This window comes from Lycorma delicatula, chromosome 1 (genome assembly GCF_047948215.1).
Source record: "Lycorma delicatula isolate Av1 chromosome 1, ASM4794821v1, whole genome shotgun sequence".
NCBI classification, from domain to species: Eukaryota; Metazoa; Arthropoda; class Insecta; order Hemiptera; family Fulgoridae; genus Lycorma; species Lycorma delicatula.
The window spans coordinates 354,368,497-354,395,303 of record NC_134455.1 but is presented as its reverse complement, the minus strand read 5'-3'; the positions used below and the strand labels follow the sequence as shown (position 1 = coordinate 354,395,303).

At 34.9% G+C, this 26,807-nt stretch overlaps 1 protein-coding gene across 1 annotated transcript in view; it reads right to left on the bottom strand.

Moving 5' to 3' along the window:
* Positions 1–26,807, bottom strand: part of LOC142334470 (uncharacterized) — a 712,180-nt gene that overhangs the window by 356,519 nt on the left and 328,854 nt on the right. The window contains exons 54-57 of the mRNA XM_075382526.1: positions 24,358–24,528; positions 18,209–18,385; positions 13,890–14,060; positions 7,347–7,517 (exon numbers count right to left, since the gene is read on the bottom strand). Of these exons, the coding sequence (XP_075238641.1) occupies positions 7,347–7,517; positions 13,890–14,060; positions 18,209–18,385; positions 24,358–24,528 (690 nt within the window). The remainder of the gene's footprint in view (positions 1–7,346; positions 7,518–13,889; positions 14,061–18,208; positions 18,386–24,357; positions 24,529–26,807) is intronic.

Here is a 26,807-nt window from a genome sequence, read left to right as displayed (position 1 = left end):
GACGCAACAGGATGCGAAATCCACAAGGATGCGTCCTCAGACACGAACTTCTGGTGGAGACCTAACTCAAAAACTCCGTGATACCTTGAGGCATCACGCTTGCAAGTTTTGAGGATTAGCCTACACTGTTCCTTGAACAATCTAAGTCAGTGTTCTGCTCTCGAATGAGAGATAGAACTTCCTCGTCGGAGGAGTTCCGATCGATGTCATATACTATGACTAGAGGTCTACGCATACGCTTGGGGTCAACTTTGACCTCAAGCTGCTGGACAGCGGGAGACTCCGTGATGACGCGGACCGTCTCCTTATTTTCAGCGACAACTACCAGCCCCTTCCTGGTCTCCTTTATGTCCCTGATCTTCACTGCTTCCGGTTGTCACAAAGGGCAACCTGGAAGTCTCGCTTCAAGTCCATTCTTGTAGTCTTCGATCCCTCTGCCTTATTTACGAAAATCACCTCCGGCTTCTTAGCCGTCTTGCTGACTTCCCGCTTGTTTTTGAGAACATCAGTGTAGCGCTTGGGATGCGCTAGGGCCTGAACCACCTTTAGAAGAGCTAAGCTCCTTGGGCTGGGAGGCTAGGGTCTCATAGCCTTCTGTCACTGCAGAAAAGGACTCTCTCAATTTGGCTAGTCGGGAAAGAATAGTCTTCCTCGCGCCTGCGTTGACGCCGCCGGGAAGAACTAAGAATTCAAATAAGTTGTCAGGTCGTTCTGAACTACCTTAGCCAGCGAGCCAGAACTGCCAGGTCTGCCCTTCGCCTTCTTCAACGCCTTGATCACAGGGACCGGTTTAACCCGGGTGGGTGTCCCTGCCTCCATTTCGGATACCTCGTCCTCGGAGGAAGTGGAAGTCACTGGCTCCGGCTTCCTCTTCCGCCTGGGCTTACTAGCAACTACCTGGAAACCTTCCATGGCCGAAGACTCCCTAACCTGCTTGTTGGACATTACAGAGTTCTCACTGTCTTCCCCTACTAGACACTTGGGACAAGCCCACGTGCGTGACAACTGCCCACAGTGAGAACGGGCAGCTGAAGACCTTAAATATTCTCCTGTCACTCAATGCACCTCTACGCCACTACTGGATCGATAGAGTGCAGTACGTGAACTACGTACAGCACAAAATCACTGATTACAGCTCTCGTTTTTATAAGAACGCGAGTAGGATTAAGGGAGATCCTTTTACTCGTCACAGGGACTTACATCAGTAGTCGTTGCCACCTTATCGCCACGCTAAGGCGGTTGCCCGAACAAAACTGCGCCTTGTACCACAGGAATAAGCTAGATTGATAAGTCTCAGGTGGAAATGATGCTACCGTTGCTAAAACACTCAATTCACAATCGCTCAGAACTGCAGAAGGTACAAACTCGACTACAGATAAAACACAGAAAGAAGGCTCCACCGCACCGTAACTTTATCCGCATCAAAGGGCCAAAGTGGATCGGCGGGACACCCGCCAACATCTCCACCGCCACTATAGACACAGTCCTATAAGCAGCCGCAATCTTCTACGCTGGAGCGAGGCCAGCCGCCTCACATTCCTCTTCCTGTTCAATGTCTCGAACCATGCTGGAACAGCATGTAAAAATATTGATGTCGCGGCCGATACAAGAAACTTTCGCTTCACCGCCCGTGGCTCCCACCTGAGCCCCATTAGCCAGCCAAGAATGTTAATGGATCTCTGCTTTGCTAGATATCTCAGCAATATATTTGCTGAACAGGCCGGTTTGTTCAAACCATTCACCCAAGTACTTCACGTGTTGTGCCATAACCACTCGGAAACCATCAACCAGAACGGTGATGTCCCTGATTCTGCGGTGACCCACCACTGCAAGCAGCTGTGTGTTCCGGGTTGCCAGCTCCAAGTCCCTGGCCTAAAGCCAAACGCTCATCTGTCGCACTTCTGAATTCGCCAACCGTTCTACGTCATCTTCCAAACGGCCGGCCACCAGCAACGCCAAATCATCATCGTAAGCAACCACGGACACCTTCCCCCGAAACCCCATCAGAGACTAGGTCCCAGAGAAGAGAACCTAACACCACTCCTGGTGTACACCTCTTGCATTTGGAATGAGATATCTACCTTCTCCATTGCCGTCAGCAGATCTCGTTCATGGAGAAAGTCATTGAGTGCTGCCATCAAATAAGAACTGATATTCTACTCCCTGCGCTCTTCCATCACTGTCAAACAGGGTACGCTATTAAAAGCATTGGGTACATCGAGCAGGACCATCAAGAGTGCCTTTCTGGTCCTCCAGGTGCCTGCCCTCTAGATCCATTGATGCGCTCCTTAGAGGAGCGCATCAACGGTCGATCTTCCCCTGACAAAACTGTACTGGACTTGTAAAAAACTGCAGAGTTCTCTAACTCAGCCGAATCCTCTCTGCTTATAATCGCTCGTATAACTTGCCTAAGGAAGACAACAAACATATCAGCCGGTAACTCACGGTATGGCCGGCAGGCACCGGTTTTGGAATCAGAAGGAGCCTAACTTTCTTCCAGGATCTAGGAAAGCTGCCCGCTTTGGTGTACCAAACTTCTTCATTAACATTCGATACGCCCACCCCCACACGTTGTCATCCAGTTCGTCAACCAGCCTCCTTCAAGCCTCTCTCTTGGCTATTTTAATTGCTGTACAAATCTCATTACGAGCAACACGCTATGAAGATTCCGCCTCCACGACCTGGTCAGGACGGTCCCTCCGCATGGGCCGCAGATCGTAGAGCGGCGATGGCCCTAGACCACCAATAGACTGCTGCCACCTCTGATCAAGCCACGGTCGCAGTTTATCACACTCTTCTTTCAATACCAGTGCGAAATCTTCAGGGTTCCAGACCAAGAGGCTCTGCATCCTGGTGGCCACCGAGGTAGAAAACAACAAAGCCTGCACCGCCGACGGTCTCCATCTATGATATTTAACCTGATTCACCAGGCACTCAAACTGAACGTGGAATGGAATCGACCAGTGGTCGCTCAAGAACTCATCATCAAGCTCTTCCCAAGAAGCCAGCCGTGGAAGAAGTCTGTCCGGGACCGCTGATATATCGATCATGGAGACCGACCCCCTACTAACAAATGTCCCGACCTCCGGGGGTGTTCAGGACCACCATGCCGAGTGTACCCAGCATATTATCCCAACCCCGTATGGGGAAGACACCACCCACCTTGTGACGTTACCGGTCACCACACCACCCCTTCCGTTCTGAGCTCTGAGGGCCTTTACCGGAGGTCGTCTTTAGACCCTCTAACTGATTACATCTCACAGTCATCAGCCAGGCCTCAGTCGGAAGGTCACCGATGTAAATGCCTCGGCAGACATTTGCATCAGTAAAATACAAATCAAATTTTGCCTTCACATAGGCCTCAAACGGACATCTTCACATCCAACCTAGCATGATTTACTCCAGCTAACTAACTGACACCGCGGAAGCGCGGGATCCGCGCCAAAACCAAAATTGACAACACCGTTTGTGATTGTGAATGCCTCAGAAAACGAACGAGTTGTAAGTTAAATCAGTGCTACACTCATACCAATCAAAATTATGTTTTACACAACATAGAAATTCAGACCTTCACCCAAATAAGTCGACCAAGTTAGGTCTCCTAACAAGGGGAAAGTAACCTCATTCCGGTCCGCGCAGGAGCCGGAGACAAACCCCGCACTCCCACCCGGTCTTATCATGGAGTTTCGCGCGGCATTACCAAATAACAATCAGGAACCGCCAACGGTAGAACGAAGCCACGGCTCTGGTCGCACGGGATAGCATACCTCGGCAGCCCCAAATCGAATTTGAATTTAGGGAGCCCCAAATCGAATCACAAACAATACCAATAAAACCGTGGCACGATGCCTATGCGGCTACCTTCAACTAATCCAATGTCTAGGCCGGAACGCTAGACACTCGGGATCCTACCACGATCAAATACCTCAATTAAACTTCCTCTGCAGACTTACACACCGCAAGGGCGCAAAGAAAACCAGTCACTATAGACCACTCCTAGCGAATCATACAGTAAGTACGAAGATACAGAAAGGAATGCATTCTTTCAAGTTCCCTAACAGCTCGTGAATGTTCGACCTCATATCGGGGACAGACGTAGAGGACGTGGTTCACTGTATCATCAGTGCATTGACTCAAATCCAGCAAGCGAAACCTAGCCAAACTCGCCCGAAAGGCACCATGCCTGGAGGGAAACTATGTGATATACTGTTTGAGGGAAACCCATCTAATCGCACCTAAATCAGACACTACAGGAAATATACCATGCGTGTAGCGACCTGTGGGGGATTCATCCCACCTGACCAGCCAAGTCGCTAAGCCCCAGTCTTCAATCTCCTGTTTTCATTCTGACGTCAACAGGTTATTTCCCTTTGAAATGTAGCGTTCCTTACGCTCATTAGCCAAGATATCTATTGGTTTGACTCTGTCTATAACACAGATTGCCTCCCCCAAAACTGTTCTATAACCGCCTATAACAGCCGGCAAGAGGAGTCGCTGGGCCTGAAGCAAAATGTCCGCCTAACACCTAAAGGGCAGCCGATGAGCCCAGACAGGTGCAGAATACAGCATAATAGCCTCACTGACACCTTTGTAAAGGATACGCATGGTACGATAATTCAACCCCCAGTCGGGATGAATGACAGATTCCATAAAAAGCATCACCGGCTTTTTTTGCTACATACTGTAGATGTTCCTTGAACCGAAAATTCTCCTCAAAGATAACACCCAGGTCCTTTTGAGCCGCATCGTACCAAATGGGGAAACCAACCATCCGAACCCGGATTCATCGGGAAGCAGCCAATCGGCCCTTAAGCAACATCATTGTGGTTTTCTCTGGGCAGAAAAACATTTTATGCTTAAGACTCTACAGTCGGATTGTCTCACAAGCATGAGCAGCTCAGAACTCTACTTCGTTACGCGAATCCCTTTCAACCAGCAGCTGCGCGTCGTCAGCATAAGTGATGACACAACAACATGGCAAGTTGCGTTTGAGGTTAACTTCTATAATCCAAAGAAGGGGACTCAGAACACTGCCTTGAGGGCATATTTAGTTAGGGTCATACGAACCTCCGAGCTGCCATCACGAAGGGAAACATTGTGATGGCTGAAATAACTTGAGAGCACTTCTAATTCATCTTGTGTACATTTTTGCTTCTCCATCAGAAACAGGGCAGAGGGCAGAGGGCAGAGGGGTTATTAAATGCCCCGGCCATGTCCAGAAAGATCCTAATACATACTTGCATGAACTAGAGGAAGCTATATCCATCACCATTAGTATGACATCCTCAATGCTCTTGCTGGTTAGAAACCATACTGGTTGTCCATTAGCAAATGATCAGTAACCAATCTAACATTAATATGCAAATGTAGGACCTTCTCAAAAACCTTACCAATCACAGGCAAAAACATTAGTGGGCAATAAGATGAATTAACAGTAGGATCTTTGTCACCACCTTTAAATAACAACACCAAGTCTCCACACTTCCAGCATGCCGGAAAGTGGCCGGTGAAGAGCAACCTATTATAAATTCTAGAGAACCAAGAATTACTGGAAGCACTCAGACGAGGAGCTCCACTGTGATAAAATCATATTACATATCATACGTAGTGTGATACAATCATACACTGACCACATCCCTGGTTCTGCCTTTGAGCGTCGTACTCAGGTCTCTTACCAAGTTCGTGTAATAATTGCCCCAACACAATTATCCATGGTTATCAGGCATCCTTCAGCCTCTGAGCTGGACCCCGCCTCTCATGGGGAGGCTAATAATTATAGGAGGCACATTGGTCTCCTCTGGCTCCACTGCAGGTGCTGGAAAAATAGCTCTCTTGGCTGAAGCCTCAATCAGTCCATCCTTTCCTGCAACAGGCACTCAGGTTGGTCATATTATGATCCACCTTGCTGGTACTCACCTCTAGGCCCGACGAATGATTACACCTGGCTCCCCAAGATAAGGCATCAAATGTTCCCAATGTGTTATCCTTCTTCTTAGACATGTTCTTAGAAAAGGAAGTCCAATCCAAAACTGAAGATAATTAAATATTATAATACCTCTTTCAAAGTTAGTGTAAACAAACTTGTTTACATATATAAATAGATCTTACTAACACTAGGTTACTAGTAAGAATAACTTCTTACAAGAATTGCCAAAAAAAAACAATACATTCCTGCCAAGAATGTACTTATAAGTCTAAAAAAAATACGGCAAGACACCAGAACACATCCAAAAATTCACAAGTTTAAAACAGTTTCCTAAAGCCTAGAACAAGATGGCTGCCAACTAGGAACTATAGAAGAAAAAGTAAATAAGTGAAATAAAAATAAAACTAAAAACTTCAAAAGAATACAACAAAACAGTAAAAAAATTAATAAACTAACAACAAAACCAAAAAGACTGAACAAGAAACTCAAGAAAGTTTGAAAAAAAGAGTGAAAATAAATGCAACCATGTGGTACTCGATCATCAAGTAAAAGCACATAACAAATACACAATTATTTAATTTAACTAATTCCCATTACATTATGTAATACAAGTACTTGGAATATCTTTAAAAAAATCAATCAAAAAGAAAAGTGAATAAAATGAGAAGAGGAGAAGCGGCAACTGTAACTGAGCATCACCTTATAATTGTTGGATTGAACAATTATAAAATCTCAATATATATCATAATCATGGTTCTAATAATTCAAAAAAGGAACTGTAAAGCTTGTATTATTCAGAATACTAAAAGCAAGTAAATTGTATTTCAAAGATTTCTTTTGTAAACTACATATGTATTACTCAAAAAACTTCTTAACTACAAAAAACACATAGAATAATTAGCTATATTAAAAACAATTGAAGAGAATACATCTGACCTTCAGCAAATGGATTATTATAGAAAATACTTTATTTCAGCCATACATAAAAAGATATTTATAACCAATTGAAATTCAGGGAGAGTAATCATTTCTATCACTGCTCAGGTCTGCAAAAGCATATTAAGTTTAGTTTTTAATTTAGTGTTATAAAAATGTAATTCAAAGTTCTTCTGATCGATCTGCTATAAGGTACTGTTGAGGCAATTTTAGAGTAGCAAGGTTGTGATTGAGATATTTTAAAGAAATAAAATACATTTGCATGAAAAATTATATTAGATATAACTGCTAATAAACAAAATCAATTTTCATTACAGAGAATCTCCAAATCACAATGTTAACTCACATTGTATAATATGTTAACACGTTCCTCTCATAACCTTTCATAAATACAATACACACATACATGCGCATGCGCACATACATTTTAAGAACAAACAATCATAACTTTCTTTATGTCTGACTTCTACTTATCTGTACATACACTTTTTACAATATTTTCATCCAGCTGATTCATTAAACCAAGTTTTTGCATTGTTGTATAACATTCTTCATCATCAACTACATTAAGTAAAACACACCATTTTTTAGCATTATTTCTTTTTTCAATAGAATCTTTCTCAATTTTTTTCCAAGTTGTTGGATAGGCTAAAATCTGTAACAGAATTGAAATATGACTAAACATAAGAATCCTTGAATAAAAATGAAAATCATTTATAAGTTGAAAATAAATGTGTTAAAGAAGAGTATTGACGATACTGTTGATTCATAAAATATTAATTTGTATAGATCTATTTCCAGAATAGTAATAATTTACACTATTATCAGTTGATTCTAGTAATAAATATAAATGATTATAAATCTACTGTTCATGGTACAAATTAAGAGAATATCATTTCATTACAAAATAAAATATAGAAATATTTTACGAGAACATATCATATTTTAAATGTTTACTTAATATCTGATGTAGCAAACAAAGAATGCATTGCAATCATCCAAGGAACATTCTACAAGCAGAAGTTAAATGGTGTATAACCTAATAAACTTTATTTTTAAAAGCAGTATGGAAATTGTCATGTACGCAAGTAGTCTAACCTGTAATTCAAAGCTTTCAACAAACATTTATTGTTATGCAAATTACTACACTGTTGCTTTTGCATAATACTATTTTATTCAGATTCCCCAAACTTTCAATAAATTATCTATCCAACAAATAGCTAAAATGATTACTTTCTCCAATACAATTGAACTAACAACAGTGAATGAAGAATAGTGTGTCTCTTCTTCTTTCATAAATTTTATAATTTTCCTGATAGTAAAAGCCAAACATCAAAACATACCCATAAAAGAAAATAAATGCACACTTATATTATTCAATTTTCTTCATATACTGTTAATTAACCCAGTGGAAGATAAACTCATACTTGTTGAAGTTATATAATTGGGTTTCAAGTATGCCACAGACTATACATCTTACATTCCAACAGATTAAGATACTTTTACCTTTTAATCCTTTATACCTTCTGTATTTCATGTTTGATAATTATTATAAATAATTAATCTTTTAAAAAAGGTGTGATTGAAACAAATTAATATATATATATATATATATTACATATAATAATTATTATTTAAATTAAATTTTTTGTAGTCCATATTTCCTCTGTACATAAATTCTAGCTAATTACAAAATATAAACTTATTCAGCCACTCCACAAGTACAAAAATAAAGGACACTCTTACTTTACTTTTCCCTTTCCATCAAAGCACTTTCGGGCCTAACCCCTTCTTCAGTAACTTTAAAAAAATTTTTTTTACCTTTTGATATTTACATTTTTGATAAGTTAAAATTTGTAGAACAAACTCAATTTTTTTTTTCAGTCAATAAATTTTTTTTTAAATTTTAAAACGTTAATACTTAAGATTTCCTTAACATTTTATCTAATATTAATATAATACTGTACTGATTATCTGATTTATTTATTTAAAATTTGTCATTGTATTTATTACCAACTTACATAGTGTTTATAAGAATGTACCCATCAATTTTTTTTCTGCAGATTCATTAGGCTGAATTTACATATATAAGTAGGTATGTAAAATCTTTCTAAAATTTCTAATTTTTTATTATTTCTTTGTGTTCAATGTTTACTTTTTCAATTATTTCTAAATTATTTTCCAAACTAGTTATAATATGTTTGTTAATTATTAAATGGTCTGCAACATTTAGAAACCTATTTTTTTATTTTTAAACGACCTGAAATGTTCATTAAATCTATCTTTCTATTTCTTTTTCCAATATATATTTTTTCACAATTATTGCATCTTATTTTATAAATACCAGAATAATTATATTTATTTTTTACTAATTTATTATTATAATATTTTAAATGTTTTATTATATGATTGTATTCCTTACATATTTATATTCCTATATTCCTTATATATTTATTTCATTATACCAATATTGTTTATAGTTTGCGTATTTTATTGCTCTATTTATCATGTTCTTAAAAACATTAATTTTTTGAGACCAAGGATAGTTTAGAATGTTCATTTATAATAATTTCGTTTGAGGCAGGTTTTTTATATACTCCAGTTATTTGATTATTTCCATTTATTTTAATATTTACATATAAATATTTCATTTTTCTGTTATTCTATCTCACATGTAAATTTCAATGTTTCATGAAAAAAATGTAATTTATTTAAAATTATTAAGTGAAAATTAAGGTAAGAGTGTTCTTTATCTCTGTACTTGTAGAGTGGCTGAAAAAGTTTATATTTTGTAATTATCAATAATTATATATATATATTAATTTATTTAGGTTAAACTTTCTATAATCAATTTTTTTCTTTGTACGTAAATATCTATATACACAATATAATATTCTTTCAGCCTTGCAAAGCACAGAATTAGAGACCCTCTTATCTTTAATTTTTTTTCTTCATTAAAATGCTTTCGGGCCTAAGACCATCCTCAGAGGTATTTTCTATAAATTTTTAAACTGTTTACAATTTAAACAGTACAAACTGTTCTGTTCTTAAACTGTTTTCAAACTGTACTACACAATAACGCTATTAGAACTTTACATTTTGTAAAATTTGTTTGTTTAAAATAAAATAAATTTAAAAAATCTTTAAAAAAATTTAGAACTTTGTTCAGTTAAGAATGAAAATGTATTACAATAAGTATTAATTTTTCATATCTTATCTTTGTATACCAACTTAAATAATTTTAATAAGAATGTCCTGTCAAATTTTGTTTGCAGATTTGTAAGGCTGAATTCATATTTATGGAACGGAGCGGAACGCAAGAATGGCGGGAGTTTCAATATTTCTCCCTACAGATCACAGAGCCTGGACAGTGTCCCTTGCTGCTGTATCTTTCTATTATCAGGCGGATTTCATCGGTTATTTAGTGGCGGTTATAAATTTTAAGTTTAATTTATGGACGGATTTGGTAATTTGCGTTCCTATCCGTATGTACCAGCGTGCAAATTTATTTACTGGTTCTGACTGTGCGAGACTAAGCTTTTGAACCTAGTAATCCCGGTGTGATTCCCCTTCATCCCATCCGCTGAAGTCCTTTCGGTACCAGCACCTATGGACTAGACGGAGTGCCCGTAACGGAGCCCTAGTTCTTTGAAGGGAGAAATGCGCGCCGTTCTCCGGAGGGAGTCGCATATGCTGACTAAATGAAATTGCGGTCTCTTCGTGAGACGGTGTGGGGTGTTGTCTAGCTTTTTATAGTTTTAACAAAATTTAATTGCGAAAACGGTCACTTTCGGTCGAATTTTCGCGTAGTTTCCATTTATAGGTTACGCGATATAGAGGCTCCTAAGCCTGATTTGTCACTTTTTGACTCTCGAACCGCTTCTTCACGAAGGTTCGTTTAATATGGCATTAGGCCGTTTTCTTAAACTCTGTAGAGTACAGTCCTCTCGGCAGATGACTCGGAGATGGCTGTGTTCGGACACAGCCGCTCTCCCGATCAGTCTGCGTGCCTGCGCCACCCCCACCTTGGATACGGTGTGTAGTCCCGCATCGTATCGAAGAGTGACGTTTCTGACGAACCACGGTGCTCCAAATATCGTCCGCAACGCAATGTTTTGGACGGCTTCTAATTTCTTTTGAAGCGTGGAATTCGACAAAGCTCCCCATGCCGGGTAAGCATGTGTTGAAATCGGCAGGACGTATAGCAGAAAAATGAGCAATTTGGTCGCCAGTGGATATGGGCTGGCACTGTTCGGTACTGGGTATAGCGAGGCCCTGACGGCCTTTGCTGTTTGGGTCACATATTTATCATGTTCTCCTAAGGTAAGCCGTTTATCCAGGCTACTCCCAGGTACTTGACTGTTTTCCTAAAGGGGATTTTCTCTCCTGAGATTTCCAGCTGCCTGGCTGGAGCACGTATCTTGTATGTGAACATCACTGCCACCGATTTTTCACCGTTTACCTTGATTCTCCACATATCGAGCCACGGCTCTACTAGATCCAATTGCCGTTGGAGTCTCTCGATCGCAAAATCTACACTTCCGGATACATAATAATATGCCGTGTCGTCTGCGTATAGAGCTGTTTTGACTCTTTCCGACAGCGGCATATCGTTGACGTAGACCGTATACAAGAACGGCGAAAGCACTGCTCCTTGGGGGACTCCAGCGGTTACGTCTCTGGTGGAGGAGATTGTTCCCCCTACGCGTACAACAAATTGTCGGTCTAGTAAATAAGACCGTATCAATCTGACATAGCGACAAGGAATCGTCGTATGTGCGAGTTTATACAGCAAGCCGCTATGCCAAACTTTGTCAAAGGCTTTAGCCACATCTAGAAAAACGGTTGCAGTTACCACTTTTCTATTTAGGCCTCCAACAAGACTGTCGATTATTTTAACCAGCTGGAGGATCATCGAGTGGCCCTCCCTGAACCCAAATTGCTCAGGCCGTACTCCTTTTCCCAAATGTCGCCTAAGTATCTCCAGGAAAATCCTTTCGAATAGCTTTGACAACACTGCTAATAAGGAAATCGACATGTAATTCTGGGGAAAGAGCAGACTTTTCCCAGGTTTGGGTAGGCATACCAACTTTGCAGTTTTCCAGCAATTCGGAAAATATCCAACGTACAAAATTGACGTGAATATTGTGGTTATGGTCGCTTTAAGAGCGGGTGGAACATTCCCGAATGCGCGGGCACCGAACCCGTGAACACCCGGAGCCTTGTCGGGGCTTGTGGCTTTGATTGCAGCGAAAACCTCCGCCTCAGTGACTTACATAGTTATATGTATACAGTTTTTCTAAAATTTCCAATTTTTTATTACCATTTTCATATTCAATAAATATTGAATCATCTTTTAGAAGATAATTTGGAAATAGCCAAAAAAGTAAATACTTTTTCGACTATTTCCAAATTATCTAATAAAAATGAAGTAAATAATTAATATTACTCTTCCAGTATTTATAACATTAAATGCAACGATTGCAAAAAGGTATGTATTGGTGAAATGAATAGATCATTTAAAGATAGATTTAATGAACATTTTAGATCATTTAACAATCGAAAGATGGGTTTCTCAAATGTTGTTGACCATTTGATAAATAATAATCATAATATAACCAGTTTAGAAAATAATTTGGAAATAGTCGAAGAATTAAATATTGAAATGAAAAGAGTAATAAAAAATTGGAAATTTTAGAAAAATGGTATATGTGTAAACGTGAATTCAGCCTTATAGATCTGCAAGCAGAACTTGATGGGGGCATTCTTATTAAAATTATTTAAGTTGGTATACAAAGATAAGAAATGATAAATTAATAGTTATTGTAATACTTTTTCATTCTTGACTGAATAAATATTTGTTCTAAATTTATTTTAAATGTTTATATATATATATATACAGTGTTCTGGAAAGTAATTATTTAATTTTGGCTCTAAAGAACAATGGTTAATAGACTGAACACAAGAATTGTAACAATTAAGTTAATTACTTAAAACTGTCATCCTAAAAGGAGGATTTAATTTTTAAAATAGATTTGTAACTAATTCTACAGAATGATCAGGAAGATATTTTTAAAAAAAATATGTTCAATAATTTTTATTAAAATATGTACTTGTACGCTCTTTAAATATCTTTAATAGATGTCTCAGATATCTTTATTAGATGACTAATATGACATCTAAGAAGCAATTTTATAAGTTAGTTGATATACCAATTAATAATATAATTGTACTGAAATCAATTATGCAGAGCAGCTGTGAATAAGATACAATTACTCATGATAGTCATCAACCTTCATCTGAGGATGGTACAATAAAAAGAAGTGGTTTTATTTCAATTAATCAGTTTAAATATGATTTTTTTTATATATGATTATTACAGCTATGATGGAATTTATCTTGAATTGTTAAAAATATTTATTTAGTGATCGAGATGAAATATAAACACAAACTTATTGTATTTAAAAGAATTTGTACACAATAATGCATGATAATGCTTCTATACACGATAATGTAACTTAATTTATTTTTTAATTAAATCGAACAGTCAGTCAATTACCTCTAAAGTTTTTTTGTAATCTTTTATATGTGTATGCTTCAAGATTTTTAATGTACATTACAAAGCTTATGTAATGGGGCTTCCCATGTAACCATACAAATCTTGCATACTGTTACTACATAAAATACATGTGTTACTTTTTTTTACAATTTAAATTATTATTGCTTTGACCCATTGCAGAGTGGTAGTATCTTTATTTTTCATCCAGAAGGTTCTAGGTTAGATTACTGATTGGACTTATGATAACTTTCACATGCTATAAATATATATTATATATATATATATCATATTCCCAACCACAAGAAGCTTTGAGCTTATCTGGTAAAATGATCATCTTCAAAATAGATAATATTTAAATCTTCATCTTTCCTGAAGTATTTAGAATCAAATTCAACAAAGCTATTGTACTAAACAATGATAATGCATCAATAATTAATCTTAGAACTAAATTAAATGATTCAGTGGTACCTTTTCCATTGTCTCCTTATCAATCTCATTATTTAGAAGAAGTTTTTGCAGAAGTGAATTGCAATCAGGGGAGTTTTCTGAACCTAATACAGTGCACCAATCATTTGCCTGAATTTTTGTCTCTTCAGCTTTTTTACTGATTTCTTGCCACCCTGCCTTTTTAGCAGCAAACTGAAAGAAAACAAAATGATAAGAATCAGTGAATAAAATTTTGTCATTAGAAATATTTTATTTAGTAGTACCAGATAATCTTGGTATATTGTTCATTAAGTGTTCATGTAAATGTTTTAAGTAAATTAACACTAATTAATTATTAATTAGAAATGGGAATTTGAAGATTTGATACTTTAAACTAAGCTTTATTTTGACCACCATAAAGAATTAATAGAATTATTAGTGTAAAAATATAGCACAATTTATTACTTTAAAATCTGGTCTACAGTAGTTTAATACGTAATTTTTACTCAGAATTTGTTTAAAAATAAATCCATAAGAACAAAATTTATGAATGTTTTTACATTATCCTGAAAACTATGTTCTACTAAAACATACTTTATAAAAAATAGATTTAACATTTAATCTAAGAGCCATTCACATCTCACTTCATTACAAATGTAATAATATCTTGTGTTGCAAGCACAATGTTATATTGAAATAAATATCATTACCTCCATTTGATTTTAACTACTATAAGATATTTTTGTTCAGAAATTAGGATTTGTAAGTTACATAACTTATTACAACTATTATAACTGGAAATAAAACAATACATTTAAAAAATTTGCCAATATAAACTGTCCTTGACATTATAAAAAGGTGGAATTATATATAAAATGTAGATAATCTGAAGAATTGTTTAAATTTTATTTTAAACATTTATTTGCAATCTCTAAACATATTTACAGTAAAAGTAGGTGGTTAATTCACCTGAGAACTGTAATCTTGCATATTTATATGTTTTGTGTTGTTATAAAATTGTTAAGAATTATAAAATAATGTTGTGAATTTTTCAACAATCTTTGATCATACGCAACTGAAAAACTTTCATATAATAAGAAGTTAGAATTTACAAATTAAGATATGATGTTATTAAACGACAAACAGAAAACTATTATAAATTTATTTTTAATTAATCATAATACACAAGGACAAAAAAGATAAATTTCATTTTTACAACTTTATCCTTTGGCACAATCAAAGGTTTAAAACAGCATAAAATGGATACATAAACAGGTTCATATTGTAGAACAACTAGGGGTTATTTCTAAAATTTTAGGAAACGAATCAGTCCCTCTTCCCAAAACCAAAAAGTATTGTCTTTGTTATCATACGGATTACAATTATTCAGATTCAAAAAAAAAGTTATGAATATTTATGAACATAACAATAAAAAAGTTTACTAAACAAATGAATTTGGGAGGACCCCAAATGATTTAAAGAATTATTTTTAAATCATCTTTGTATTGACAAAGATGAAGCATATTTTGTTTATTACAAATAATTATAATACTAAAAGTGCAGATGCTTGAACTACAATATTTATCACCTATTTTGGAAGTAATTTAACAATCATTTTTATACCTTCTCTATACTCAAAATTCTGTTTTTTCCTTACTCTCAACATCTACCATATTCAGACATAATAGAAGAATACAAGTCCATGAATCTAAATAGATGAAGAGGGGTTCTGTTAATTTTCATAAATAAAAATTCAGGCCATCTTATTTTTCACAGACATTCAAAGTGGTGTGACAATTAAGTTTATTTGACTAGCACAATGGCTGAGTGTTAATGATATTATTCAATTTATGATCTTTCCTTAAGCTATATATGATTTTTCCAACAATCTTTTACTGCCACTCCATGACTTATTAAACTGGTTAGTTAAAAGTTAAAAAGTGAGACTCTTATTCAGTAAAAATGATATTTATAACAGAACAAAACACAACCCTGGCAGTAACAATGTGAAGCTTAATCAGTCTAAAAGTAAATTAATTTTTAGCAACCTTATTTGTGGATCCTCAAAAACTTTATTATATTTTCCTTAACAACTTTTATGCAGTATGAAATTACATTTTGCATTATCTTACTCATGAGAATAATATTTCAATAAAGTGTTCTATGATCTTTTATAAAGTGTGTTTTTTTTATGGTCAAACATTTTCTTTATTAGAAGGTTTCCTGTTTTTATTTTGTTTTCCTACAACTGTTTACTTTATAATAATTTTTTCTCACCATTCAAAACTACAACTTTTCAGAATACTTAACCTAGTGTTCAGTTGTAGAAATTGAAATCTATTTAAATCTGAGAATATTGTCAATCATATTTTTTACATTGTTTTATTGCAACAATTTAGTCACTTGTTTTGGATGTTTTCATTAGAAAATTCACATTGTTCTTCATCTACATTGTTAAATGATTATCTAAGAAATATGGCATTATGTTCGAAGTTGAAGGCAATGTATCATAATGATGTACTGCAAGATTGAGGATGTGCTAAAATGACTTTATTATTAGATTCACACACAAGTAAAAATTTTCTTCACTTACATCTTCGCTAAATCTAAAAGACCACAGTATTTTACCATTTTATGAAAATCAAACAGGGTTTTTTCTTCATCTTTTAAGTATTTATTTTCTTGGGCACATCATAAAGAAAGATTATATATCACTGAATAATCTTCCTCTTCTAAGACTAATACCTTGCCATTCTTTGAAAAAATTATATTGTGTATAATAAAGCACTTCATAGTCAATCCTTAAACTTGTCTGATAATTAATGAACTTAAAAATTAAGATACATTTGTTAAGTACACCCTATGACTTAAAACACTTGATATCGTAATGATATCATAATGTGTTTCATTTATTCAGCAGATCCAGCAGTGCCAGTTCAATGTGAGGCAAATTTAAAACTTTTGTAACTATAACTGTATGAAGCCAAACTGGTTTAATGCAAAATTATGTAAATTACTCTCATGTAAAGACTACAAATTGAAATGGAAATCCTAGAACACTGTTCTGGCTCCTCTAGCTAGTTAAATTTTATCAGTCTAAGCAGCAAATAAGTTTTTAAAACAGCAGCAAATAAATTTTAGATTATATGCTGCTTGGAGCGCACAATTTAAAATTAATTAGTTAAAACAAATCACTTCACACATGAAAAAGTTTTTAAAATTTTTCATTAGATCGCCAAGATTGGTGTACCAATTTTAAAAATAAACAGGAATCTGGCCAAAAAATGAGTCCTACAGTAGACAAATAATTCTATTGGAAAATATTGATTCATTAAAAAAGAAACAACATTTATAAAATATAAACATGAATCTATTATCGTGTTTCATGTTTGGAATGAAGTTATAATAATAAAATAAAAATTAAATATTTTATTAGGACATGATACAACTTTAGTAAAGCTGAAACCATTGTTCTTCTGTGTCCACCAGAGATTGCAAATTGTGAATCAAATTTAATTTTAATCTGTTTTTTTTTTTTTATTTTTGGAAGTTTTCACACATTACTGGTGATTTAAACTTCTTTCTACTGAGTTCTTAATAGGCTAGTTTTTTATTATAAATAATATCTATGTTCGTAAAAAAAATGAAGAAAAAACTGTTCTACATTATTTCACCCATATTTCAAATAATTACATTTTAGCCATAGTATCTGTTGAAATTTCACATAATGTCTTCATTACTTGACACTACTTTCTTTTTCCTGTTTAGCCTCCAGTAATTACCTTTCAGATAATACTTCAGAGGATAAATGGGGATGATATGTATGAGTGTAAATGAAGTGTAGTCTTGTACAGTCTCAGTTCGACCATTCCTGAGATGTGTGGTTAATTGAAACCCAACCACCAAAGAACACCACCAGTATCCACAATCTAACATTCAAATCTGTGTAAAAATAACTGACTTTACTAGGACTTGAACGCTGAAACTCTTGATTTCTAAATCACCTGATTTGGGAAGACACATTCACCACTAGACCAAGCCAGTGGGTTACTTGACACTTTAATGTTTCAGAACAATTACACTTTTAGCTTAATTACACTATGTAGTTGGTCTTTTTGTCCATCAGGCAGACTGCTATCAAGCAATGAATGCTAACTGACCAAGGATTTTGTTTCTGACAGTCAGCAGTTAAAATTTGGTAAAAATACTAATTTTCAACAAAAAAATTGATTTGGTGACATTGAACCACATTTTTTTTTATCAAACTCAATTAAAATTAGAGTATTAACATTACTATAATAGAAATAACACACACACACACACACAAACATATTTGATGAGAAAAATAACATTAAAATTACCCTGTTTATGATATCTGCATTAATTTGGTTGGTTAGGATAAGCTTCTGAAATCTTGTTATACAGTCAAGGTTGTTAGCAGCTTGGAGCAATGCACACAATAACTTAGATTCATTTTCTGAAATTTCTTCTTTTTTATCAGAATTAATATCTTCCCACTTCTTTCGCTCATTCATGAACTGAGTAAGAAAAAAAAATTAGTTGTAAATAATACACTTCTTTAACATTAAAATAACTATATGTTTATAAATTATCCCAACTAAAAATGGAAATAGCATAACTTAAGTGGTACAACTGTATGAAAATAACAATTGAATGAAAAATTGTGAATTAACAGTTAAACAGTGGCTGTAGTGTAAAGTTAAGTTCAATCAAAAAATATTTTTGAGTTATGATGTTCCATAATAGGCTGCATGTCCAATTAAAATTATATTTTTCAGTTATATAATATGAAAATTATATCACTTCAAAGAATATACAGAGTTCCAAGAAGAGGTAAACCTGAAGGCTTTGGTCCTTTTGATACGTCCGATCAAAGTTGTTACTGTGAGTTGAGTCTTGTAATAAGCATCCTGTAAGTATCCTTGCTTGCTTGCTTTAAGTATCCTGTAATAAGAAAGGGTTCACCCAAGTAGGGCTCACCTTAGTCTAGCTTGTGCTTTTTTCAAAGTGGGAGCCGTAATCAGTGTTTTTGTGATTGCTCGCACTTGCATAAATGATCCAGTAGAGGCTAAGAGGTGTGAAGACTGACAGGAGGGCAATCAGGTCTCCAGCTGCCCATATCTCACAGCAGACAGTTGTCACATTTATGGTAAAATAACACAGCAGATATCAACATATGTCTTTGGTTGCTTGCCAAACAACATAGCAGATTAGAGAGGAATTTCAGACTGCCCTTCAGGGCAAGAGGTCTAATTTGAAAATTAGCAATATAAAGGATACTAGGAAAGGTTTGGTTGTCATAGCAGACAAAGAAACAGCTAGAATCATTTCAGAGTCTGTCTTTACTAAAACGCTGGGCATCAAGGTGGATCAGAAACGTAAATGTGCTGGAGTCAATGTCTGTGATACAGATGATTGCCTGTTCGAGGAGGAGATTGTGTCTCTCATACAGGAGCAAAACATTAACTTGGATGAGGCAACATTCAAATCTGAGTGCTGGTTTTTGTTAAAAACTGGTAGACATGATGGCTAAAGATATTACAGTATATTCAAAGTTGGGCCTATTTTGTTTAACAAGTTTATTGCTGAGGTTGTTTGTAGATTTCTCTTCTTGTAGAGTCTAGGAATGCACTGATGTTTAGAGATATTTTAAGTGTTGTAGATTTGGTCATAAGGCTAAATTCTGTCAATATGCTTCACTCTGTGCATATTATGGTAACAAGGGTCTCAAGTATGTAGAATGAAATTGTTAATTCATTGCATGGTAAATTGCAGATAAATTCTCGAGCTGCTTACATTTCTCAGACTGGTGAAGTTGTTAAAAGAAGATCCCTTGATATAATTTCTCTGCAACATCAATATATGGACAGGGAGAGTTGTCAGGTCAGATTTTATGGAGTGGCAGAAATTTTACACCTGAAGTAATAATATGTCCGCAGTGCTGTATAGAAGGACATTGGATTGTGACATTCTGAGGATAGTTTCTGATATTCATCATGTTACTGTCAAACTTGATTACTGTGTTAGTTCATATTTTCAATATAGCGACCCCACTGAGGAACATTTAGAAAGGTGGAAAAGAATTCTTAGTCTTGTTGGTAACTGTCCTATAGTGCTAGGTGCTGATGTAAATGCGAGGTCGATTCTTTGGCATAGTAGAGTCACAGATGAATTAACTGAAGGTTTTGTTGTTCAGTATGAATTAGATGTCTTTAATGTTTTCGATGAGTTACCAACAGATGGTGTAATGGTAGATGGAAGGAGATGGTTTGCTGGAATGAATAGATATTAATGTTGGTAGGAATATTTCTGGTAGGGTTGATGCTTGGTCTGTTGTTGATGATTGTCCTAATGATCATTGACTAATTATCTTTGAGCTGGTTAGGGAGTTGCAATATGCTTATAGATGCTATGTTCCTGTTTATCAGAGATGCTTCCTGCACTGGTAGGCGGACTAGTCTAAATTTGTTAATATTCTCTCTGCTGGACTTTGTGTCTTAGACCAAAGTCTGAATGATATTCCATTGGAAGACCTGGCAGAAAGAGGTTCTTTGGCTTTCATCAGTGCCAATGAGAATTGAAATTCCTGTAGTTCGGGTCAAGAGAGAATTACCCCTTGGTGTACTAAACAGTTGTCTCTGTTGAAACAATCCATGAACCATCTCAGGAGAGCTGCGCAGTGGGAGAATGATTCTAAACAATGAGCGGTTTTGGTAAATGATTATCGAAAGCAGAGGTCTGAATATTTTAATTTGGTCAGGACATCAAAAAGGCACTCTTAGTGTTTTTTGTTACAGAGCAAGGAAATAAGGATCTTTGGGGTGTTGTGCACAGCCCTAGGGCATAAGCAGGGTTCTTTTGTTGGCTCTCTTGACCCAGCAGGTTGTAGTTTCTAATAAAGCTGAGATTTTAAATATTCTGTTGAATGTTTTATTGCTGGATGATGTGATTAATCAAACCTTGTATAATCTGCAAGTCTGAGAAGAATTTGCTGCTTTTTGCTCTCATGTTTTATCTGTGGAAATTACAGAGGCAGAGGTACACCAGGTAATTGCAGTTCTCGTAGGAATAAAGCCTCAAGCCTCTACTTTGAATGGAATCATGGTGGAGCTCCTGTTTGTTCTGCTGAAATTTGTGTTGGTAATTTAACTAGAATTTTTAATAGGATGCTCTTTGCGGGCTACTTCCCTGTTTGCTGGGGAAAAAAGGTGTTTAAAAATTATTGTTTAAAAGTAGTGACAAGGACCCCACTGTGAGCTCCTCTTATAGGCCTTTAATACTCCTGCCAATTATTGGAAAAATTTTTGAGAAGGTATTGCATCTTTGTATTACTAATTGATTGAATTCTAGAAAGTTATTGATAGATGATCAGTATGGTTTTGACTCAGGCAGGGACATGGAAGATGCTATTCTTAAGGTTATGAACACTGTTTGTTCTAGTGCGTCTGAAGATATCAAGGGCTTTTAATAATTTGTGGTATCCTCTGTTCTGTTTCAGCTACAGAAGTGTGATTGTACACCGAATGAGCTGAATGTGTATTATAGTTATTTTAGCAATCAAGACGTTCTTCGAGATGGTGTCTCAGAAGCAGGAAAAACGCTACCTCAAGGTTGTCCACAGGGTAGTATTTTAGGACCTCCTGCTCTGGGTTGTTGAATTTAATTGTTTGATGCGGTTGAGGTTACCCAGTGGATGCCGTATCATTATGTATGCGAATGATGGGCTTTTGTTGGTTAAATGAGATTGAATTCAGGGTAACCCAAGCTTGCAAGATACTCCATTTGTAGAGTTTACAACATAAGATGGTGTTTAGCCAAAAGAAAACAAACATGTGCTCAAGGGCAGACCAGCTGCTGTTACACGGTAACCTCTTGTATCAATGGCAGGTCATCAAATTAGGTACATGCCCTGCTGCAGACATATCTAGGTGTTATCCTTGATAAGAATCTTGGATTCAAGAAGCACTTTCAATATGCTGCCAAAAAGGCTTGTTCTGCTTTCTTTGGTGTTCAGAGAGCAGTTCACTCCAGCTGGAGACTTAATTTTAGAACCATGTGTGTTCTACATAAGGTTGTATGCAAAGTCATAATGCTGTACACTCCATCTGTCTAGATCACATAGTTACATAGTTGCTGGCTTCGTTAGATTATTAGCCCTGCGGAGGATGGCTGAGGGGGTCTGATGGTGTTTTAGATGTATAGGTAGATAGCAACCCAGATGGTTAGGGGCCTGCTGGGTGCTTACTTCAAGGTAGGCGTTTTGGCTTCAAGCCCTGGTTAGCTGAGATATTCGCTGTTAGGATGATATGGATGTGTGGAGAACTCTTTGCTGCGGTGTAGGAGGGTATAGGCATTAATCTCTCTTCCAAAAGCGGACCAGAACAGAGAGAGATGGGGTATGTTTTCAAAAGAGACTCTTTAAATTTGTGAATCTGTATCTTGATTTTTAAGTAAATCAAGAGGACTTTGAGTAAATTGAATTCTAAGGCAAAATTGTCATTTTTGTGATCAGCACTTGTTTTGTTGGTATCGGGATGTTATTTTTGGTGTTTAAAGACTCAATTAATTAATGACCTGAGCGTAAATGTGAAATCTTTGGAGTGTGATTTGAATGTATAGTCTAACTGATGTTGGATATAGGAAGAGTTTTTGTATGAGACCTTTGGTGTTAGAGAAAGCTGCAGGGATTGCCCTTCCATGAATAATTTAATTTGATAGTTGAGGATTGTAAGTTATAGTTGGCAGGTGTTCATGGTTGGAAAAAGACATACAAAGGTGATAGTAGGTTGTGTAAATACATTGATGGAAATGTCTGCCATTTGCATTAGTAGGATCTTCATAGAGGCCAAACTGATGATTGTGATGTGTTATCAGATTTAGACAGTCTAAAAGATGACCTCCGATAAGACCATCAAGGCTAGGAGTGGAAGGTGTGGTGTGGCGACCGGGATCATCACAAGGCAGGTCTTTCCCTACAGGAGTAGGATCTTAAATAAATAAAAAAATTCATATAAACATAGATGCAGAAATGTTTTGTTTTCAAAATATGGTTGCTAAAAAATTTCAACTATAAATGCTTAATAATGTAAATATTTCGGTGAGTTCCAACTGCAGAGCAAGTATTGTGATTTTACGCACGAGGAGTGACTGAAATGTAATGCACATACTGTAATAACTCATGAATTAAATTAAATAATCAAATAAAACAAATATGGGGTAGACGTATACATTATATTTGTTACAAAAAAGTTTATTTTTTCACAAAGTCGCCATTTATAAGTACACATTTCTCCAAACCGTGAACCAGTTTTTTCATTCCATCAATGAAGAATTTTGGCAGTCTTTTCTTGATCTACAACCTCACTGCCTCTTTCAGTTCATCATCGATGGTGAAATGAATATCCTAAGTATCTTTCTTTAATTGTAAAAAGAGGCGAAAATTGGTGGGCACCAAATCTGATGAGAATGGAGGGTGTGAAGTAGGTTCAAATTTCAACTTCACAAGAAACTCAGCAGTTGCAAGCAAAGTGTGCAGCCAAGCATTATACTGTTGCAGCAAAATCATTTTTCCCACGGATTGTTAAACACTACACATATGTCTCCTCAAGTTGTTATGTTTCTATGTATTGTACAATATTTAGAGTCAACCGTGCTTCCAAGGTAGTCCTTAATGTACTTATATTTTAAATCCTAGAATACTGTCAAGAGATTTTATTTTGCAGAGGGATGTGTTTTGAATTATTTTATAGTGGCAAACCATAACACCAGCATTGCATGTTCTTCCATTTTTCTTCTGGTTCATAATGATGCATCCACGTTCTCTTGCCACAGTACTGCAAAGGAAGTGTCATCTTCCTTATCACATAAACACACTTTAGATGCATTATTGATAGGCTGGGCGTACTCAATTCTATAACAATTGGGAATGACAGAAAATGAGAAGGCAAGGTTCAATAACTTATAGAATGTTAGTAGTCAGGGAATGAAACTATAAGATAGAATCAGCTACCACTTAGTGCAACATTTGTTCTCCAGTTACTTACCAATGTGTATTACATTTCAGCCGCCCCTCATATATTTGGGTTTAAAAAGTTGGGTTTCAGTCATATCTCTATTTACAGCTGACAAATTTTTAATAAAACCTAAAAACTTTCAAAAAGATGCCTTTTTTTGGTTGAAGTAAATATATTGTGTTAAAACTGCCAAAAAACCTGACAATAACTTTTTAGAAAATTTAACTCTTGGCAAATTTATGTCAACAAAAAGAGGTGTGTTCTATTAGAATACAAGAAAGAACCTGCTTAAGGAACTTCTAACTTGTCGTAAATAAATTTACGACAGAGGAAGTTGAATGTGACGCTTCTTAGAATGTTGAACTAGAATTTTAACTCAATAAATGCACATGAATAATTTCTGTTCAAAAAAGTACTGAAATCATATTAAATTACATAAATAATTAATAAACAAGTAACAGAAAAATATTTCTTACATGTTCTATTACTTCATCATCGATTTTTCTAGACAAAGCAAGATTCTGTAATGAGGATATGCATTCAAGATTATTGGCAGCACTTAGTAAACCACACCACTTTTTGGCCTGCAAAAGAGTACTTTTTGCTTTCTCATCAATAGTCTGCCATTTAGTTGGTTTCTTAAACACCTGAAATAAAAAACTGGCTGAAATGAGCTCTCAGCTTTGACACTACAATGTCAAATTTTTTCAATGACTCAGCATCTAGTATAAAATTATTTATTTCTTACTACATAAAACAACATACATAACATTTACTGTTACACAATGTAATCTACTCAATTTACATGATATTCAGAAAAAATTAATCTGAAACACTTTCTTTAACATTATTTTCAATTAAACAATTTCAATTTTTGGGGGGTTTTTGACTTTGAAATTTTTTTGTTTTAGTTTTTAATTTGCTGATATTAATAAATATTAATAATTCAGGAGTGTACAATTTTTTATTACTATAAAACTAGGGTCACATCAAAGGCTAGGAGGAAACTTGGACTTTTATTATAGGATGTAGAATCTATTTTACGAGTCTGAAAGACAACGGTTAGGCCAGCATGTCCTTGTGGTTCAAAGTAGGGTAAGTGTTGCACTACCTACTCAAGATATGTTTGTTCAGACTTTTTTTTTTAAAAGCATTAAGGATTTGGAGTTACATCTTCTGATTATGAAACTATTGCAATCTTTTGGCTTCATTTTACTAAAGAATAAGTCCTTAATTCCAAACAAATTGTTTGGTAAATATTTAAAGGCTCTCTACAAAGGATCTACCTTTCTACCTTTTCTAGAGCCAGGGAACATAGGTTATTTTGCTGGACACAGCAGCCTTACTTTTTTAATATTTTGGCAAAATTTTACTACAAATATTGAAGTGATAAATAAAAATATTTTTCTGTTAAGACAACAGTGGATGTACAGAAAATATCCCTGACCTTCTTTGTAACTTGATATCAATTCTAAATATGTTATTGTAATTTAACTAATTAAGGGTGGAGGGGGTCTTATTATTTGCAGGTTTTATTATATATTTTTTGCTACATATTAAGGTATGGTTAAATGATTCTGTTGTAATCTCTCCCTCTTAGATCATTCCAGTTTGCCATCTGGAATGTGATCACCACTGATTATGTAAAGGTCAAAGAAAAACCTACTTATCAAACTACGTTAGGTTTTAAACTTCATAGGACTGATTTTAAAATTGGCATTATAGATTTAACTTGTACATCCTTTATCAAGTTTAGGACTCCTTGTATGGCATTGTATGCAGATGACATTAAATTTGTTAATAGTCTGATATTAATAAGATCATTTCCAGGTGCACAACATTGTAAAGTAAAAAGTTAACTCTAAAAATTTAGAGAACCTAACTATGAATATAATTACACAGCATTTTAATGAAGTTATGTTTAATTTACTATTAAGAAAGTGAATGTATTAGTTATGAACTAGAATGTACTTATGTTAACTAGTGACTTATTTTATTTGCAATAAGACAGTAGTTAAAATATAATTTTAAGACAACACTTAATTTTTAACTTAGTTTTCACAGAAACTGAAAAAATAAAAGGTTGTGAAACAAATTTGTTAGGACTACAATGCAAAAAATTTTAATTGAGATTTGCAAGTTTAAAAAAATGTTAATCTACTCTAAAGTTATATTTGTAATAGAAGATAAAAAAATTATTATGGCACTGAATTTCTACTAACAGTGTAACTTTCATTATTTGAATCTGTTCTAAATTATAAAATTCAATTTTGGGAAATAATTTCCAGGGAAAAAAATTGTTACAAATTTTAATTTAACAGTAAATAATAATAATATTATTATATATATTAAATATATTATTATTATTATTGCTGAACATTTTAACAGTAAGAAATATGTATGTTTATTTTATGTATATATTTTATTTGTAGTTGTATACCAATAAAGCAAAAAATAATGAAGAATTAATGAAATTAAAAAAAATTATTAAAAATTAGTTTCATTAATTAATAAAACCAAAAATAAAGTAAAATGCATACACCATTCCATAAGACTCCAAAAATATGCTACTTAAAAGCCCCCCACCCAAGATTCATGCAGGTAAAAAATTAGTTAGCAGCACCTCTTTAAAGTATATTATTTAGCTCTAGACCAGTTTATAAAGATTTAAAGAACAGCTTCCTACAGAACCAATTCACAGAATAAAAAATTATCATGAAATCAAAACGTAAAACCTTTGAAAACTTTTTAAAAATTTTTTTCCATGTAAAGTAATTAGAGCTGACTGAAAATAAATTTAAGAGTTACCTATGTAAAATCTCTTCTTAAATAAATACATAAATTGTATATCTGCATTATAAAAGTTATTTGACAAAGTAGAATACCAATTGTGCAGTGCATTATATATTTACATTATTACTCTTGT